Here is a 19,530-nt window from a genome sequence, read left to right as displayed (position 1 = left end):
CCAGGAACGCCCGCGCTTACGTTCCCGACCGCACGGCAGCCCCCTGGGCAGCGTGGAACCCCTCCGCGGCCGACCCCGATTCCCCCATAGGCCTGCGCTGCAAGGCGGCCTGGCAACCGCGAGGGGCCCGCTGCTACTTTTGCGGGCAGGCCAAGCACCCCCGCCAGCGCTGCCCGGCCCGCGCATCCACCTGCAAGAGATGCGGCAAAAACGGCCATTTCGTGGGTATTCCAGGCCCGGGAGGTTGCCGCGGTCTCCAGCGGCGAATGCGGACCGCAACCACAAACTTCTCTATGGGCCCTGTGCGGCCAGTGGTCGCCACCACCTCCATATCCAGGGCCACGTGCGGACCCCGGGCGCCGCCATCTTGTTCCGTGGACGCCAGGTTGGAGGGATGACCGCCGCCATTTTGTGCACCCACAGCCATGTGCGACCAATGAGAGACGCCATCTTGGATGACCACACACTGCCCGAACAGTTGAACTGCGACTAGCCTCGGTGACTCTGGATCAGTCTCGGCCTCGAACGCTCTCAACCGCTACGTCGACCGTATTCATCAACGGTCACGAGATGTCCTGCCTAATTGACTCTAGGAGCACGGAGAGCTTCATACACCCCGACACGGTAAGGCGCTGTTCTCTCCTCATCCACCCAGTTAATCAAAAAATCTCCCTGGCCACCGGTTCACACTCAGTGGAGATAAAGGGGTTTTGTGTAGCAAACCTCACAGTCCAGGGAAGGGAGTTCAAAAACTTCCGTGTCTACATCCTTCCCCACCTCTGCACGGCTACACTCCTGGGTTCAGACTTCCAGTGTAACCTTCAAAGTCTGACCTTCCAATTCGGCGGCCCTATACACCCCCTTACTGTCTGCGGCCTCGAGACCCTTAAGGTCGACCCGCCTTCCCTGTTTGCGAACCTCACCCTGGATTGCAAACCCGTCGCCACCAGGAGCAAACGTTACAGTGCCCAGGACCGGATCTTTATTAGGTCAGAGGTCCAAAGGCTACTGAGGGAAGGGGGTCAGTGAAGCCAGTAACAGTTCCTGGAGAGCTCAAGTAGTGGTGGTAAAGACCGGGGAAAAGCATAGGATGGTCATCGACTACAGTCAGACCATCAACAGGTTTACACAGCTGGATGCGTACTCTCTCTCCCGCATATCCGACCTGGTGAACAGAATCGCGCGTTAGAAGGTCTTCTCCACGGTGGACCTCAAGTCCGCCTACCACCAGCTCCCCATCCGTACTAGCGACCACAAATACACTGCCTTCGAGGCAGATGGGCGGCTCTATCACTTCTTAAGGGTCCCCTTCGGTGTCACCAACGGGGTCTCGGTCTTCCAGCGCGAGATGGACCGAATGGTTGACCGGTACGGTTTATGGGCAACATTCACGTATCCCGATAATGTCACCATCTGCGGCCACGACCAGCAGGACCACGACACCAACCTCCGAAAATTTCTCCAGACCGCTAAAATCCTTAACCTTACATACAAGGATAAATGCGTGTTTAGCACCGACCGTCTAGCCATTCTCGGCTACGTAGTGCGAAATGGAGTTATAGGCCCCGACCCTGAACGCATGCGCCCGCTTAAGGAGTTCCCCCTCCCTCACTGCTCCAAGGCCCTGAAACGCTGCCGAGGGTTTTTTAGCTACTACGCTCAGTGGGTCCCCAACTACGTGGACAAGGCCCGTCCCCTGATCCAATCCACTGTTTTTCCCCGTCGATAGAGGCCCGCCAGGCCTTCAGCCGCATCAAAGCAGACATTGCAAAGGCCACGATGCACGCCATCGACGAGTCCCTCCCCTTCCAGGTAGAGAGCGATACGTCCGACGTAGCTCTGGCCGCTACCCTCAACCAAGCGGGCAAACCATTGGCCTTCTTCTCCGGTACCCTCCATGCTTCCGAAATCCGCCACTCCTCAGTCGAAAAGGAGGCCCAGGCCATAGTAGAAGCTGTGCGACATTGGAGGCATTACCTGGCCGGCAGGAGATTCACTCTCCTCAATGACCAACGGTCGGTGGCATTCATGTTTGATAATGTACAGCGGGGCAAGATAAAAAACGACAAGATCTTGCGGTGGAGGATCGAACTCTCCACCTACAACTACGAGATCTTGTATCGTCCCGGGAAGCTAAACGAGCCTCCTGACGCCCTGCCCCGCGGCACATGTGCCACCGCACAAGTGGACCCCCTCCGAGCCCTCCACGAGGACCTCTGCCACCCGGGGGTCACACGCTTTTTCCACTTCATCATGACCCGCAACCTGCCCTACTCCATCGAGGAGGTCAGGACAGCCACCAGGGACTGCCAAATCTGCGTGGAGTGCAAACCGCACTGCGACCAGCCTGAGAAAGCGCACCTGATAAAGGCTTCCTGTCCCTTTGAACGCCTCAGCATGGACTTCAAAGGCCCCCTCCCCTCCACCGACCGCAACACGTACTTCCTGAATGTGATTGACGAATATTCCCGGTTCCCATTCGCCATCCCCTGCCCCGACATGACCGCAACCACCGTCATCAAGGCCCTCCATAGCATCTTTGCACTGTTCAGGTTCCCCGCTTACATACACAGTGATAGGGGGTCCTCCTTTATGAGCGACGAACTGCGTCAATTCCTGCTCAGCAAGGGCATCGCCTCAAGCAGGACGACCAGTTACAACCCCCGGGGTAACGGGCAGGTAGAACGGAACGGTCTGGAAGACCGTCCTACTGGCCCTACGGTCCAGGAACATCCCAGTATCCCGCTGGTAAGAAGTCCTCCCGGATGCCCTCCACGCCATCCGGTCACTGCTCTGCCACCAATCAGACACCTCACGAACGCCTCCTTGTCTTCCCTCGAAAGTCCTCCTCAGGGACTTCGCTCACGACCTGGCTGGCAGCACCCGGACCCATCCTGCTCCGAAAACACGTGCGGGCGCACAAGTCGGACCCGTTGGTCGAGAGGGTCCATCTGCTCCATGCTAACCCCCAGTACGCCTACGTGGCGTAGCCCGACGGCCGACAAGATACGGTCTCCCTACGGGACCTGGCACCCGCCGGAACCCCATGCACATTCCAGCCACCAGTCCCACCCTTCCCTCCACCGCAGCACCTTACAGGAGGATCGGTCCTTCCGCCGCCCCCGTCTAGACCCCCCCCCACCCACAGACGCCCCCCCCCCCCCCCCCCCCCCCGCAGGCGCTCCCTTCCCAGGTCAGCCGTTTTTTCCACCAGCGCCGTCTTGGGGTGACGAAGCTGCCACAGAGATCGAGGCCACGCCCCCGGAGTCACAGATGCCCGAGCCTCCACCGGAGTCACCACCGAAGCTCCAACGATCACAGAGGACGACCAGGGCCCCCGATCGACTGATTGCTTCATTTTAACTGTAATCGGTAAATATAAACCATCAAATGTACGTAGCTACCAGACTTGTAAATAGTTACTAAACACTGTAGGGAGGTATTACGGTACCTCCATAACGAATTATACCATGTTGCTATGTTTTGTAGTTTCTGGCCACCATCCCTGCCGGACTCTTTCTTTTAACAGGGGGTGAATGTGGTATTATAGGTATTACGGTACCTGATAGGCTAAAGCACCCATTAGTGGAAACTGTATGCTTTCTATTGGTTTGAGTGTATGATAGTTCCGCCCTGATAAGCGGGTATGAGAACCCGTGCCGCCCCAGCAGCCTCATTCTGTACCCGAGCTGCTGGGGAAACATCTAGCTTATTAAAGCCTTCAGTTGGACTACAACCTCGCTTTAGTGGTCATTGATCGTGCATCACTCCCCTCTAATCACTGCCTTCATTGCCTCCAAAAACGTCGAAGGTGAGACCTCCCCGTTTCGGTTGTTACTAACAAAGTTGCCCATGGCCCGCGATATTTTTTGGCAGAAGGCCTTGTCGGCCAGGAGGTCTGTGTCCAGCCTCCACATGGTGGGGGTCCAGTTCCTGCCTTTTTCCTTTGCCTTTGCTGCTGCTCCTTCTTTCATCTCACCGTTGCCCGATTTATTATTATTTGTTATGTGAGAATCATAGAATTTACAGTGCAGAAGGAGGCCATTCGGCCCATCGAGTCTGCACCGGCTCTTTGAAAGAGCACTCTACCCAAGCCCACACCTCCACCCTATCCCCATAACCCAGTAACCCCACCCAACCCAACCCAATACTAAGGGCAATTTTGGACACTAGGGCAATTTATCATGGCCAGTCCACCTAACCTGCACATCTTTGGACTGTGGGTGGAAACCTGAGCACCCGGAGGAAACCCACGCACACACGGGGAGAACATGCAGACTCTGCACAGACAGTGACCCAAGCCGGGAACCGAACCCGGGAACCTGGAGCTGTGAAGCAATTGTGCTAACCACCATGCTACCGTGTGCCTTTCTCCTTTTGCTGGGTTTTGGCGGAAAGATTGTTTTAAAAAAAAATTGTGTCCCAAATTTTCAGAAGGGGAGAAAAAAAAAGTTTTATCCTCTCCCTGGTCTTTTGAGTCCTCCGACCTTCAGGCTATTTCTTGGGGAACAGTCACGATCCCCACTCCTCCTCCACGTGCAGCTGCTCCGCTGAGCCCACCGGACCAGTCTCTCCTCTCTCGCTGTTTTTTTACTATTTGGCTCCGTGGAACGGAGCTTTGGCCTTTGGGCCGGGTGAGGGAGGCAGTGCCGACTTCGGGGACGTGTTAATTTAAAAAAAAACCAGGAACGCCCCGAAAAAGACCGCGATTTCACGGACCCTCTTTAGTGCGGCCGCTCCGCTCGCGAACACCCGTTTGTCTCGTGAATGGACATAGATAATCTTTGAACAAATGTACCATTTTGATTGGTGTATGTTAATTTCCTGAGATAACACGCAAAGTATAAGTGCTCAATCCTTGCTGTAATCGGAGAGCTGGCAAGTTATCTAGTTGTAGCTTAGCTCCCCTGCTATAGCTTGCAATAAAGGTTTAAATTGAAACTCAAATCTAAGTGTCGTCTGGCAGTTGGGGAGTGAAGTACGCTATAGTTGAATAACTACCAGTTAAACTTCCGCAATTGACACCATCCCCCAACAACACTATGCAACCCACCCAACTCTGCATCCTGCCCCCGACACTGTACCTACCCAACCCAAACATTGTACACTCCTTAATAAAAAGAAAAATACTGCAGATGCTAGAAATTTGAAATTAAAACAGAAAAGCATGAAAAATCCAGCAATCTGGCAGCATCTGTGGAGAGAGAAACAGTCAAAGATTCAAATCCTGTATTTCCGAAGAAGAGTCATATTGGACTCATTCCTCTCCAAGTCTTTCCAGCATTTTCTGTTTTTATTTCACTGTGCACCATGACCCATTTACTAAAATACCACTCCCCCGCCCTCAACCCCTGCACTTGGGGACACCAGAGAAAAACGCATGACTTTTGATCGCTGGATAAAACGTCTAAAATTAGATCTCTCTCATGAAAACTCTCAGGAGATCATTGTATCAGAAGAATTTTAAAACAGTATCTCAATTAACATTAGGTCCCATATTGAGGAACACAGTGTTCACAAGGGTGAAAAATGTTCCTCTAATTGGCAGGTGGCTATAAGCTTACACAAAAACCCTGTAATCAAAGCTGTGAGCAGAAGAGGTGAATGAGCAAGATGTTGAAAGAGAAATAAGACTATTCCCGAATAAAGTCCAGGAGGCCAGGAAAGACAGAAAGTGAGACAATGATAAGAGATGGCGGCAATATAAAAGAAAGAATGAGAATACAATGAGCCCTCTTCAAGTCAGGGGCAGATGGGAGGGAAAATCCCAAAAGCCTGTCTGCTTTCAGTGCATGTCAAAACCACAAGCTGAAGGGGAAACCAGTGGGTTTTACTGGAGTTCTCAAGGCCAGTATGAGAATGGGTATCTTGTCAGGGTGTATGACAGTTAAGTCTGTGGTCCTAACTGGAGTGATTGACCACTGCAGAAGTACCGTCACAGGTGCAGTAGAGTTTGACAAAATCCCTGAAGGCTACCAGGTTTCGTTTGTAAAGGTGTACCCGGTCTCTTGCTCAGAGGGAACTGAAGCAGCACTTCAGATGGATGCCCCAACACTGCCTGCCTGAAACTTCCTTTGGAGACATAAATGAACAGGGGGAAGCATTCAGCAGACCCTCCTTGTCTGAGGCCCAATAAACAGCTGTAGGTTTAAAAGGAATTGTCAACAAATGCTGGCCATACCAGTGACACCCACATCCTATGAAAGCATTTTTAAAACAACCTCCTATTCTGCAGTCAAAACAGAAGGGGGTCCCCCGAGTGCCTTAACATAAAAAATGGGGAATAAAATGGTAGTGAGGAAGAGCAAAAGGAAGGTGAAGACCTAGAAAATTCCAAGATTTAACTTGCTATGTGAAGCTAGCCTGCACAGTGGTATTAGGGAAATTAGACGCAGTACATAGAGGTATTATGGAGATTAGACACAGTATACAGAGGTATCAGAGAAATTAGACACAGTACTTAATTATATAAATGCTGAACAGAGGAAAGACAAGACCAAATTGCTCAGAGAGGTAACGTCTGTAGGGCAAGCCAAGTTGCACTTCCTTGGCCCTTCATAATGTATTGGTTGGATTGGATTTGTGTATTATCACGTGTACTGAGGTATAGTGAAAAGTATTGTTCTGCATACAGTCCAGACAGATCATTCCATACGTGAAAAAAAAACTTGGACAGACATGAATACACAATGTAAATACATAGACACAGACATCGGGTGAAGCACACAGGAGTGTAGTACTACTCAGATGAGAAGATGTACGAAGAGATCAGATCAGTCCATAAGAGGGTCATTCAGGAGAGACCTCAACTACAAATAGAACTCATGCTGGCCGGGTCCCAACAAACTGGTCTCAGTTTGAGAGATTTGATATATGTTGAAAAACGCTAACTCAGTTAAAGCTACTGGAGTGCTTCCTTCGTATTAGTCCCCAAGCTAATTGATCCTAAAAGGCTCGGTATTGACTTTTGAAAAGTTAACGCAGTGATTCCTACTGATGCATACCCAATTCCTCGCATTAAAGACTGTATTGACTGGGTGGGCAACTCCACTTACATTAGAATGAATGAAAATGAAAATCGCTTGTCACAAGTAGACTTCAATGAAGTTACTGTGAAAAGCCCCTAGTCGCCACATTCCGGCACCTGTTCGGAGAGGCTGTTACGGGAATTGAACCATGCTGCTGGCTTGCCTTGGTCTGCTTTCAAAGCCAGTGATTTAGCCCTGTGCTAAACAGTAACATCAATTTATTAAGAGGGTTCTGGCATGACCACCTGGGGTAAGCCATGGGGTACAGGTCTCTGGCACAAAATCTGTCCCAGTTGCTCAGAAGGGAAGGGGGGAAGAGGAGTAGAGCATTAGTCATTGGAGACTCCATAGTTAGGGGGATAGATAGGAGATTCTGTGGGAACGAGAGTGTTGCCTCCCAGGTGCCAGGGTGCGTGATGTCTCGGATCGTGTTTTCGGGATCCTTAAGGGGGAGGGGGAGCAGCCCCAAGTCGTGGTCCACATAGGTACCAACGACATAGGTAGGAAAAGGGATAGGGATGTAAGGCAGAAATACAGGGAGCTTGGGTGGAAACTTAGATCTAGGACAAACAGAGTTATTCTCTCTGGGTTGTTACCTGTGCCACGTGATAGCGAGACGAGGAATAGGGAGAGAGAGGAGTTGAACACGTGGCTGCAGGGATGGTGCAGGAGGGAGGGTTTCCGATTTCTGGATAATGGGGGCTCATTCTGGGGTCGGTGGGACCTCTACAAACAGGATGGTCAACACCTGGACCAAAGGGGTACCAATATTCTGGGGGAGAAATTTGCTATTGCTCTTCGGGAGAGTTTAAACTAGTTCAGCAGGGGCTTGGGAATCTGAACTGTAGCTCCAGTACACAGGAGGTTGAGAGTAGTGAGGTCATGAGTAAGGTTTCAAAGTTGCAGGAGTGTACCGGCAGGCTGGAAGGTGGTTTAAAGTGTGTCTTCTTCACTGCCAGGAGCATTCGGAATAAGGTGGGTGAACGTGCGGCATGGGCTGGTACCTGGGACTTCGATGTTGTGGCCATTTCGGGGACATGGATAGAGCAGGGACAGGAATGGTTGTTGCTGGTGCCGGGGTTTCAGATATTTCAGGAAGCTCAGGGAAGGTGGTAAAAGAGAGGAAGGGGTGGCATTGTTAGTCAAGGACAGTATTACGGTGGCAGAAATGACGTTTGATGAGGACTCATCTACTGAGGTAGTATGGGCTGAGGTTAGAAACAGGAAAGGTGAGGTCACCCTGTAAGGGGTTTACAATAGGCCTCCGAAAAGTTCCAGAGATGAAGAGGAAAGGATTGCAAAGATGATTCTGGATAGGAGCGAAAGCAACAGGGTAGTTGTTATGGGGGACTTTAACTTTCCAAATATTGACTGGAAACACTATAGTTTGAGTACTTTAGATGGGTCCGTTTTTGTCCAATGTGTGCAGGAGGGTTTCCTGACACAGTATGTAGATAGGCCAACGAAAGGCGAGGCCATATTGGATTTGGTACTTGGTAATGAACCAGGACAGGTGTTAGATTTGGAGGTAGGTGAGCACTTTGGTGATAGTGACCATAATACAGGTTTCTTTAGTGATGGAAAAGGACAGGTATATACCGCAGGGCAAGAGTTATATCTGGGAGAAAGGCAATTATGATGCGATGAGGCATGACTTCAGATGCATCGGATGGAGAGGAAAACTGCAGGGGATGGGCACAATGGAAATGTGGAGCTTGTTCAAGGAACAGCTACTGCGTGTCCTTGATAAGTATGTACCTGTCCAGCAGGGAGGAAGTGGTCGAGCAAGGGAACCGTGGTTTACTAAAGCAGTCGAAACACTTGTCAAGAGGAAGAAGGAGGCTTATGTAAAGATGAGACATGAAGCTTCAGTTAGGGCGCTCGAGAGTTACAAGTTAGCTAGGAAGGACCTAAAGAGAGAGCTAAGAAGAGCCAGGAGGGGACATGAGAAGTCTTTGGCAGGTAGGATCAAGGATAACCCTAAGGATTTCTATAGATATGTCAGGAATAAACGAATGACTAGGGTAAGAGTAGGGCCAGTCAAGGACAGTAGTGGGAAGTTGTGCGTGGAGTCCGAGGAGATAGGAGAGGTGCTAAATGAATATTTTTCGTCAGTATTCACACAGGAAAAAGACAATGTTGTCGAGGAGAATACTGAGATTCAGACTACTAGACGAGAAGGGCTTGAGGTTCATAAGGAGGTGTGAGCATTTCTGGAAAGTGTGAAAATAGATAAGTCCCCTGGGCCGGATGGGATTCATCCTAGGATTCTCTGGGAAGCTAGGGAGGAGATTGCTGAGCCTTTGGCTTTGATCTTTAAGTCATCTTTGTCTGCAGGAATAGTGCCAGAAGACTGGAGGATAGCAAATGTTGTCCCCTTGTTCAAGAAGGGGAGTAGAGACAACCCCGGTAACTATGGAACAGTGAGCCTTACTTCTGTTGTGGGCAAAATCTTGGAAAGGTTTAGCAGAGATAGGATGTATAATCATCTGGAAAGGAATAATTTGATTAGAGATAGTCAACACGGTTTTGTGAAGGGTTGGTCATGCCTCACAAACCTTATTGAGTTCTTTGAGGTGACCAAACAGGTGGATGAGGGTAAAGCAGTTGATGTGGTGTATACGGATTTCAGTAAAGCGTTTGATAAGGTTCCCCACGGTACGCTTCTGCAGAAAATACGGAGGCATGGGATTCAGGGTGATTTAGCAGTTTGGATCAGAAATTGGTTAGCTGGAAGAAGACAAAGGGTGGTGGTTGATGGGAAATGTTCAGACTGGAGTCCAGTTACTAGTGGTGCATCACAAGGATCTGTTTTGGGGCCACTGCTGTTTGTCATTTTTATAAATGACCTGGAGGAGGGCGTAGAAGGATGGGTGAGTAAATTTGCAGATGACACTAAAGTCGGTGGAGTTGTGGACAGTGCGGAAGGATGTTACAAGTTACAGAGGGACATAGATACGCTGCAGCGCTGGGCTGAGAGGTGGCAAATGGAGTTTAATGCAGAAAAGTGTGAAGAGATTCATTGTGGAATGAACAGGAAGACAGAATACTGGACTAATTGTAAGATTCTTGGCAGTGTGGATGAGCAGAGAGATCTCGGTGTCCATGTACATAGATCCCTGAAAGTTGCCACTCCGGTTGAGAGGATGGTTAAGAAGGCGTACGGTGTGTTAGCTTTTATTGGTAGAGGGATTCAGTTTCAGAGCCATGAGGTCATGTTGTCGCTGTACAAAACTCTGGTGCGGCCGCATTTAGAGTATTGCGTGCAATTCTGGTCGCCGCATTATAGGAAGGATGTGGAAGCATTGGAAAGGGTGCAGAGGAGATTTACCAGAATGTTGCCTGGTATGGAGGGAAGATCTTATGAGGAAAGGCTGAGGGACTTGAGGCTGTTTTTGTTAGTGCGAAGAAGGTTAAGAGGTGACTCAATTGAGGCATACAAGATGATCAGAGGATTGGATAGGGTGGACAGCGAGAGCCTTTTTCCTCGGATGGTGATGTCTAGCACGAGGGGACATAGCTTTAAATTGAGGGGAGATAGATATAAGACAGATGTCAGAGGTAGTTTTTTTTACACAGACAGTAGTAAGGGCGTGGAATGCCCTGCCTGCAACAGTAGTGGACTCGCCAACACCAAGGGCATTCAAATGGTCATTGGATAAACATATGGGAAATAAGGGAATAGTGTAGATGGGCTTTAGAGTGGTTTCACAGGTCGGCACAACATCGAGGGCCGAAGGGCCTGTACTGCGCTGTAATGTTTTATGTTCTATGTCATAACCCCACCAGGTGCAGGGGAAACCATTATTGACCTCTCCATGGGGCTCGTGGAGTACGGGTTTCCCCAGGGAGGGAGCGGAGGCCCACTCAGCTGGGGCTCGTTAAACCAAGCATAAAAGCTGGCCCAAACAGGGACTGGCATGTTAGTTCTCCCAACGGGGAATGTGAATGCAGATAGTTACTGCTGTGAGCAGACTATTGTTAAAAGTAAATCAGCGCAGCACGGTGGCGCAGTGGGTTAGTACTGCGACCCCACGGCACCGAGGTTCCAAGTTCGATCTCGGCTCTGGGTCACTGTCCGTGTGAAGTTTGCACATTCTCCCCGTGTTTGCGTGGGTTTCGCCCCCACAACCCAAAGTTGTGCAAGCTAGGTAGATTGACCACGCTAAATTGCCCTTAATTGGAAAAAATGAATTGGGTACTCTAAATTTCTTTTTTTTTTTTAATTTTAAAAATGAAATAAATCTTTTCCTTCCTACCGCCAGCTTCCTTGGTCATCAAACCACCCGTGCTAAGGGAGTCTCAGCTTTCATCACCTAGCTGGCTCATTCCAGCACAAAGTGATGCTGCTTGGGTTCAAGAACACCTCAGCCACCTTTCAAAGGTAAATGAACCAAAAATGACGAGCTTACATAACTGTGTTCTGCATATTGATGACTTACCAGTTATAGCGACATATGGAAATACCAATCTATTCGAGGGCATTATTTTTAAGTTTTCACACTGCTCATCTGGTAGTGAATTTAGCCAATGCACTAAGGTCAGGGAAACTGTTCGGGAAAAATTAAATAGCGGTAAAAGCTAATGGTATGTTGTGAGAGATTTCATTGTGAGAGATTTCGAGTACAGAAGCAGGGATGTGTTGTTGCAATTATACAGGGCCTTGGTGAGGTTCCACCTTGAATATTGTGTGCAGTTTTGGTCTCCTTCTCTCAGGAAGGATGTTCTTGCTCTCGAGGGGGTGCAGCGAAGGTTTACCAGACTGATTCCAGGGATGGTGAGAGTGTCATATGAGGAGAGATTGACTAGGTTAGGATTGTTCTTGCTGGAGTTCAGAAGAATGAGGGGGGATTCATAGATTCATAGAATTTACAGTGCAGAAGGAGGCCATTCGGCCCATCGAGTCTGCACCGGCTCTTGGAGAAGAGCACCCTACCCAAGGTCAACACTTCCACACCCTATCCCCATAACCCAGCAACCCCACCCAACACTAAGGGCAATTTTGGACATTAAGGGCAATTTATCATGGCCAATCCACCTAACCTGCACATCTTTGGACTGTGGGAGGAAACCGGAGCACCCGGAGGAAACCCACGCACACACGGGGAGGACGTGCAGACTCCGCACAGACAGTGGCCCAAGCCGGAATCGAACCTGGGACCCTGGAGCTGTGAAGCAATTGTGCTATCCACTATGCTACCGTGCTGCCCAAATCTCAATCCACAATTATGTGGATCTCACAATAAAATTCTAACAGGACTAGACAGGGTAGATGCAGGGAACATGTTCCCAATGGTGGGTGTGTCCAGACCCAGGGGTCACAGCCCGAGGATTCAGGGTAAACCATTATGGACAGAGAATGAGGAGACATTTCTTCACCCAAAGAGTGATGAGCCTGTGGAATTCATTACCAAAGTTAGGGGAGTCTAAAACTAGAGGGCATAGGTTCAAGGTGAGGGGGGAAGAGTTTCAGAAGGGCCCAGAGGGGCAATTTCTTCACTCAGAGGGTAGTGAGTGTCTGGAATGTGCTGCCAGAGGTAGTAGTAGAGGCGGGTACAATTGTGTCTTTTAAAAAGCATTTAGATAGTTACATGGGTAAGATGGGTATGGAGGGTTATGGGCCAAGTGCGGGCAACTGGGACTAGCTTAATGGTAAAAACTGGGCGGCATGGACTGGTTGGGCCGAAGGGCCTGTTTCCATGCTGTAAACTTCTATGATTCTATTCTATAAGTAGTTGATGCGAAAACATTGAATATATTCAAGAGGCGGCTGGATATAGCACTTGGGGAAAATGGAATCAAAGGTTATAGGAGAAAGCAGGATTAGGCTATTTGAGTTGGATGATCAGCCATGATCATGATAAATGGCGGAGCAGGCTTGAAGGGCCAAAAGGCCTCCTCCTGCTCCTATCTTCTATGTATCTATGTATATGCATCTCTGCAATAGTCAATGAGCTTACAGATCAGAGACTACTGGGATATTTTAAATAAAAAATAAAAACATGTTTTATATCCGACATATATTGGTTAGATAATGTGCAAGGGTCCATCCTATTTATCCTCTTATTTCCCCTTTCTTTTATTTTTGCTGTTACATTTTTGATTCCTGAATGATTAGTGGATACGTGTCTTTAAGGCAAGTGGCCTGTGTCTTTAATTCAAGCAGAGGGTTTCAACAGCAGGAGACATTACTGTGCTGATCCATACTGGAGTTGTAGACTGACCGACACCAATGACAGATTGGCTGGGACTTGGTTGGATTGATTCCGCTGGTGGCCAATGAATTGGTCGAAAAAAGACTCTTCTCTGCTCGTTAACAGGTGGTGATTGAATCTGATCCCACTGAAACGTTTTTCAGAGCTTCAAGAGATGAGTTTGGTTTCAGTTTTCGTCTTGGCAGCCCCAGGGGAGGACCTGCCATCCTCTCCTCTCTGTTTTTCTCCAGAAAGGCTGTGTTTCTGAACTGACAGAGAACCTGGGTGAATCGATGTACAGGCAGAGTCCAGAACCAACCAACGCTCTCGGCAGAAAGATACAGACCTGAATGCGAACCTCGAGCTGAAAGCCCAGTTTGATGAGAAATAAGGTGTCTCTCCAGAAAGCCTGCTGCCTCCGAGTACTGCATTTTCTAAGCTATAGGGACCCTGAATGAATGATTCTACGACGATGACCATTACAGCTGTAAAACTTTAATCACAAAGTTTGCTATGAAGAAAGTGTGCTAAAGCCACACCATCTGAAGCAAAGACTCCTACTCTTATCTTTTGACTTTCATCGCTATTATTTCTTTCACCCCTTTCCCCCCCACTGTGTTGGTCTGCATGGTGTTTGTGGGTAGAGGAGTGGGAGTCAGGTGGTCATTAACCAGTTACATTTACTGCATTTTCCATGATAATTCTTGTTACAAATAAACAGCAATTGTGTTTAAACTTACAAATCTGGCGACTGTAATTATTGGGCAGCCAAGGACCAAGGGTTTGGGGTATTTTTAAAAGAATTATTGTTCAATTCACTTCTGTTGTGACTCTGGGACAAGTGGGGCTGGAATTGACCGTGCATATGCCAGGGTATCACAACAAATGCCACAGCAAAATTAGCTTGCAGCAAGAGCTGTGGTTAGCAGCAACTACTATTTAAAACTGGGTCAAGCATGTTTATGTAGTTCTAGTTTCCACAGACAGCCAGGTGCAGAGTGAAACTATACAGTGTGGTTTATGTGGTTTTAATGGAGGAATGTATATGTTACCAAACAGCATGCATCCAAATGTATAAAACAACTGTGAAACTAGACCTTTGGCTCTGACATGATTTAGACATGAATGTAGGAGGATTACAAAAATTGGTGGTGTGACAAATAGTGAGGAGAATAGCCATAGATTATAGGAGGATATAGACAGATTGATCACTGGCAAATGGAATTCAATCTGGATAAATGTGAGGTGATGCACTTGAGCAGGACAAACAAAGCAAAGGAATGCTTGATGAGCGGGAGGACCCTGGGAAGCACTGAGGATCAGAGGGATCTTGGTGTGCATGTACACTGGTCCCTTAATATAGCAGGGCATACAATGGTTAAGAAGGCATATGATCTCCTTGCCTTTATTAGCCGAGGCATAGAGTTTAACATGATTGAGGTGTATAAAATTATGACAGGCTCAGCTAGAGTAGACAGAGTAGACAGGAATAAACCTTTCCCATTGGTGGAGGGATCAATGACCAGGAGGCATAAATTTAAGGTAAGGGGCAGGAGGTTTAGAGGGCATGTGAAGAAGGGTGGCTGGGTGGCACAGTGGTTAGACTGCTGCCTCAAAGCCCCAGGGTCACTGGTTCAATTCCGGCCTCGGCTGACTATCTTGAGTTTGCACTTTCTCCCTGTGTCTGCGTGGATTTCCTCCGGTTTCCTCCCACAGTCCAAAGGTGTGCAGGTTAGCTGGATTGGCCATAATAAATTGACCCTTAGTGTCCAAACGAGCACCTCACCGAAGCCCACACCTCCACCCCACCCCCATAACCCAAGCTAACCTTTTTTGGACCTGCACATATTTGGGCTGTGGGAGGAAACCGGAGCACCCAGAGGAAACCCACGCAGACACTGGGAGAACGTGCAGACTCCGCACAGACAGTGACCCAAGTTAGGTGGGGTCACTGGGTTACAGGGATAGGGTGGAGGAATGGGCTTAAGTAGGGCACTCTTTCAAAGGCCGGTGTAAACTCAATGGGCTGAATAGTCTCCTACTGCACTGTAAATTCTATGATTATATGATTCATTTTATGAAAACATTTTCACCCAAAGGGTGGTGGGAATCTGAACTCACTTCCTGAAAAGGGTTGTTGGGATAGAGACCCAAATAACATTGACGTATTTAGATGTGCACTTGTGATGCCAAGACATACAAGACTGGAAAACGGGATTAGAATACTTGGGTGTTTGTTTTTGACTGGCGCAGTAGGAATGGATCGAAGCACTTTTCTGTGCTGTAGACCTCGGTGACTATGTGAAGAGACAACTGATCTGCTGCACATGTATAAATAAAACACTTGAATGTGAGAAACATATGTGAATCTCCACTAAAGAAACCGATCAAGGGCATGTCATAGACCGGGGGGGGGGCAAAGTGCCAGTATGATACATTACCCAGTGAAATAATGAGACTCTTTGGGATGTTTGGGTTTTATAGAAAATCTGTCCCAAATTTCACTACCTTAGTTGTATCATTGACTAACTAGCTATATAAAAATGTCAAGATAGTGTGGTCAGGTTACTTTCCAAAAGTTGAAAGCTATCCCAACAAAGAAATCTATTACCTTCTTGTGTCCAAATATACATGAAACTGTCAAAAATGCTTGATTGGTCAGGACATTAAAATATAAATAACCTTTACGAGCATTCCCTTGAGAAGGCATTAAAATGGGCGGCACGGTAGCACAGTGGGTCTTGGGTCACTGTCTGTGCAGAGTCTGCGCGTTCTCCCCGTGTCTGCATGGGCCTCCTCCAGGACCTCCGATTTCCTCCCACAAACCTCGAAAGACATGCTTGTTTGATGAGTAGGACATTCTGAATTCTCCCTGTGTAGCCATCTGGGGTGGCCACTTCCAGAATACAAAATGGACATTTGCAAAGATCACAGGGAAAAATGGACAATGTTAAGAAAGCAAGCAGGCACAGAGCCTGTCTGCACATTGGAGCCGCAGCTCCCAGACAAGACTGAAACTGTAGGCCTATTAGCATATGGATGGCCCATCTCCGGGAACAACGGAAGATACTTAAGTAACCGATCTGGCCCCAGACCTCGCGGCGCCAGTTCCCCAAACTGAAATCAGAAAACAAAGCAGGCCAACGGCCACCTAGGACATGTCCAGCCATCAGGGCACCCACCCCTTTATTGGTCAAGATCAATACCAGTGATCAAGATACGGTGCAATTAATTGGGGCCAAGTTCAAGGCCCGTCCAAAAGCACGCGAAGCCGCCTTCGGGTATAAGAAGAAGGCCCCAAGAGAGAATCGCTCTCTTGGAATCGGCTCTCACAGCGGAGAGACCCTTCCACCAGCTGCACCAGAAGCAAGTAAGTCCAAGGTCAACGCTCGCTACCAGACGGCCGATCTTAGCTGTTTCCCCTCTACCACTTCGACCCCAGCAGCCTCAGAACCGAACAACGGCCATTGTTCCTCTGACTGAGTGGGCGCCCGAAGCCAAGTATAGGCTTTAACAGTAGTGATAGTTTAGTCTGTAGTATTTCATGCATGAGTAGATATTATGGTGTGTGTAAATAAATAGTATTGACTTTGAACTAACTAACTGGTATATTGGCTCTTTGATCAGTATTCGGGTTTGAACCTTGTGGCGGTATCGAAAGATACCTGGCGACTCTAGAGCAAACGTAATTAGGATTAAGGAAGGCGATCATATTCACCGCCATATTCAGAGCCAACCAAAGAGAGCAACACCTGTGTGTACCCGAACAGGCGCCAGAGTGTGACGACTAGGGACTTTTCACACTAACTTCATTACAGTGTTAATGTAAGCCTACTTGTGACACTAATAAAAGTTATTAAAATCAAACAGATTTCTCCTGTAAATGTAACAGTAACTATTTCCAAAATGTGCAGAAACTGACATATAATGAACCCATATAGTGACTGCAGAATGCAATCCCACAGAATGGGTATGAGGAAAAAATACTCCATCAGAAGGAAATGCAAATGGCCAAGATTCAAACTTCTGTGTCAATGCTAACGACACCAAGGATTGTTTAAGTGGACAATGGGAATACTGTGGTCACCTGACAAAAACCAGCTTGTGATAAGAAACATTTGAACACACATCTTGAAAGCAGCCTCCGACGTCAATCAGCATGGGAGAAAGAGACCAGAAAGGAGAGAGATCCACCAAACTCCAATAACAGGTAAAGGAATGCAGCTATCATTTTTACCGCAGATTGGAAGAACCAAGGCAGATCTTCACGACAGGGGCTCAACTGCATCTCTAACTAGAGCAAAGCCAGAAAACGGTTGTAGCAAGCTGTAAGCCACTGAATTAATCCCCAGACTGCGAACCTAAATTTTCCTTTGTGATTATATTTCAATATAGAGAAATAAACATTTACTCTTTCTTGATAGTCACAGCACTCAAGGGCTTAAAACATTTTTCTTCAGAACACATCCTGTTGTGGTTAGTTGGTAGGTGGAGAAAAAGAAGAACCATCCTAAACTCGCACCCGTCTTAGCAGATGACAAAAGACTCTTTTGCGAACTTACATTCACCACAGCCACTGTCACAATTCTACATCTGTGATGGTTGTCTGAAAATTGGCTCCAGTATTTCCTACGTTACAACTTACAACAGTGCGTGCTCTTCAAACACATTTAATTGACTGTAAAGCACTTTAGGACATCTTGGAGTTGAGAAAGGCGCTATAGAAATGGACATCCTCGTTTTGATTATTTTCTGCAACTATTGAGTCACAGTCAGGGTTTATTCTCAAACACCGTCCCCTCCACCCTGCTAAATTCAAATGATTAAGGCGCTGGTTTGCAATCAAACTGAGCCTGCAGAGTAGAGTCAAGAAGAGCAGGGGGAGGGTGATATAGCAGCAGCTCTGAAAGGGAGGGGGGGGCATGTACAAAACTACATGTACACTGCTGTGCACTCTCACCATGCAGCTTACAGTTTGGTATCTCACTGAAAAGCAGCTTGTCACAACTCTGCTACTCACCTCACAGTACAGCGTGTCATAAATCGACCACACATTACGTAGCAACAAATACTTAGAGGGAATCCCTGTGTTTGTCGATAACCTCTTCAGAAAGTCCTAAACAAGTGAGCAGTAAAAAGAACAAATAACATCAGAAAAAGTTAATTGCTAAAACAATGTTGTTGACTTGCAAGATGATGAACAGCGCTACAGAATCTCATGAGAGGGGGACCCTAAGAGAGTTGCACTCCCTCAGAGAGGGTGGTGGAGATCTGGGGCACGCCCGAGCGAGAGTTACAAGAGTGGGAGGCGCAGCACACAGGCAAGAGAGAGAGCGGGAGGTGCAGGGTGGGACGTGCATGCGCGAGGGAGAGCGAGTCTGTGAGCGCAGTCAAGTGAAAGAGAGGTGAAGCACTTGCAATTGAGGCAGAGGCAGACTGAGAGAGGCAGAGTGCGCAGGACTGTGGACCTGCAGGGGCCAAGAACGAGACTGAGAGCGCAGGTGCAGAGGTGGAGCCGGAAACATTGTGTCCGTGCTGAGATGGAGCAGGCGAGAGAGGGCAACAGAGGTAAAATGCAAGTAGGTGGGATTAGCAGAGATTCAATGCATATGTGTTGGTGAACTGTCCTTGGCACATACCTCGTTTGCCTTCAATATTTCCTTATATTCCGAACAATTCTCAGTCTCCACAGTTAACTCATCAAACCGAGGGCAGTTTCTCAATGGGTACAGCAACAACTAAAGAAAGGCAAATAGTTTCAGTGCCAGCATAAGATTCAGACTCTCTGCACCCCACTGAATCCCAAATGGAGAGCTCTCACTCACCGCACCAGTTTGAGTTTGAGGGCCATTGCTTCCCGTGCCAGGGCTCCTGTACAGGTATATGAGTCCCACTCTTCCCTGTACTAGTGCATGGAGCACCGCACTCTCCCCCTATGGGTATATGAACCCCGCTCTCCCCTGTAATAGTGCGTAGAGGCCCGCACTCTGCCCTGTACCGGTATGTGAGCCCCGCTCTCCCGTAATAGTATATGGAGCCCGGCATTTGCCTCCTGTACTGCTATATGGGCCCGCTCTCCCCTGTAATAGTGCATGGAGCCCCGCACACTCTCTCTTACCGGTATATGAGCCCCGCTCTCCCCTGCAATAGTGCATGGGTCCCACACTCGTCCCCTGTACTAGTGCATGCAGTCCTGCACTCGCCAATCTATCTATATTCTGCTGCATTCTCTTTTTTTTTTTTTTAAATATGTTTCTTCCAAGGTTTTCCAACAAATTTTTTTTCAACCAATTAAACCCCTCCCCCCC

General features: G+C 48.2%; 1 protein-coding gene across 1 annotated transcript in view; it reads right to left on the bottom strand.

The window, feature by feature from the left end:
* The window catches only part of LOC140430925 (prostatic acid phosphatase-like), a 188,279-nt gene that overhangs the window by 54,383 nt on the left and 114,366 nt on the right, over window positions 1-19,530 (bottom strand). The window contains exons 5-6 of the mRNA XM_072518735.1: window positions 18,862-18,960; window positions 18,243-18,338 (exon numbers count right to left, since the gene is read on the bottom strand). Of these exons, the coding sequence (XP_072374836.1) occupies window positions 18,243-18,338; window positions 18,862-18,960 (195 nt within the window). The remainder of the gene's footprint in view (window positions 1-18,242; window positions 18,339-18,861; window positions 18,961-19,530) is intronic.

This window comes from Scyliorhinus torazame, chromosome 10 (genome assembly GCF_047496885.1).
Source record: "Scyliorhinus torazame isolate Kashiwa2021f chromosome 10, sScyTor2.1, whole genome shotgun sequence".
Taxonomy (NCBI): Eukaryota; Metazoa; Chordata; class Chondrichthyes; order Carcharhiniformes; family Scyliorhinidae; genus Scyliorhinus; species Scyliorhinus torazame.
The sequence above is the reverse complement of the archived record's forward strand: the minus strand, read 5'-3'. Positions and strand labels throughout refer to the sequence as shown.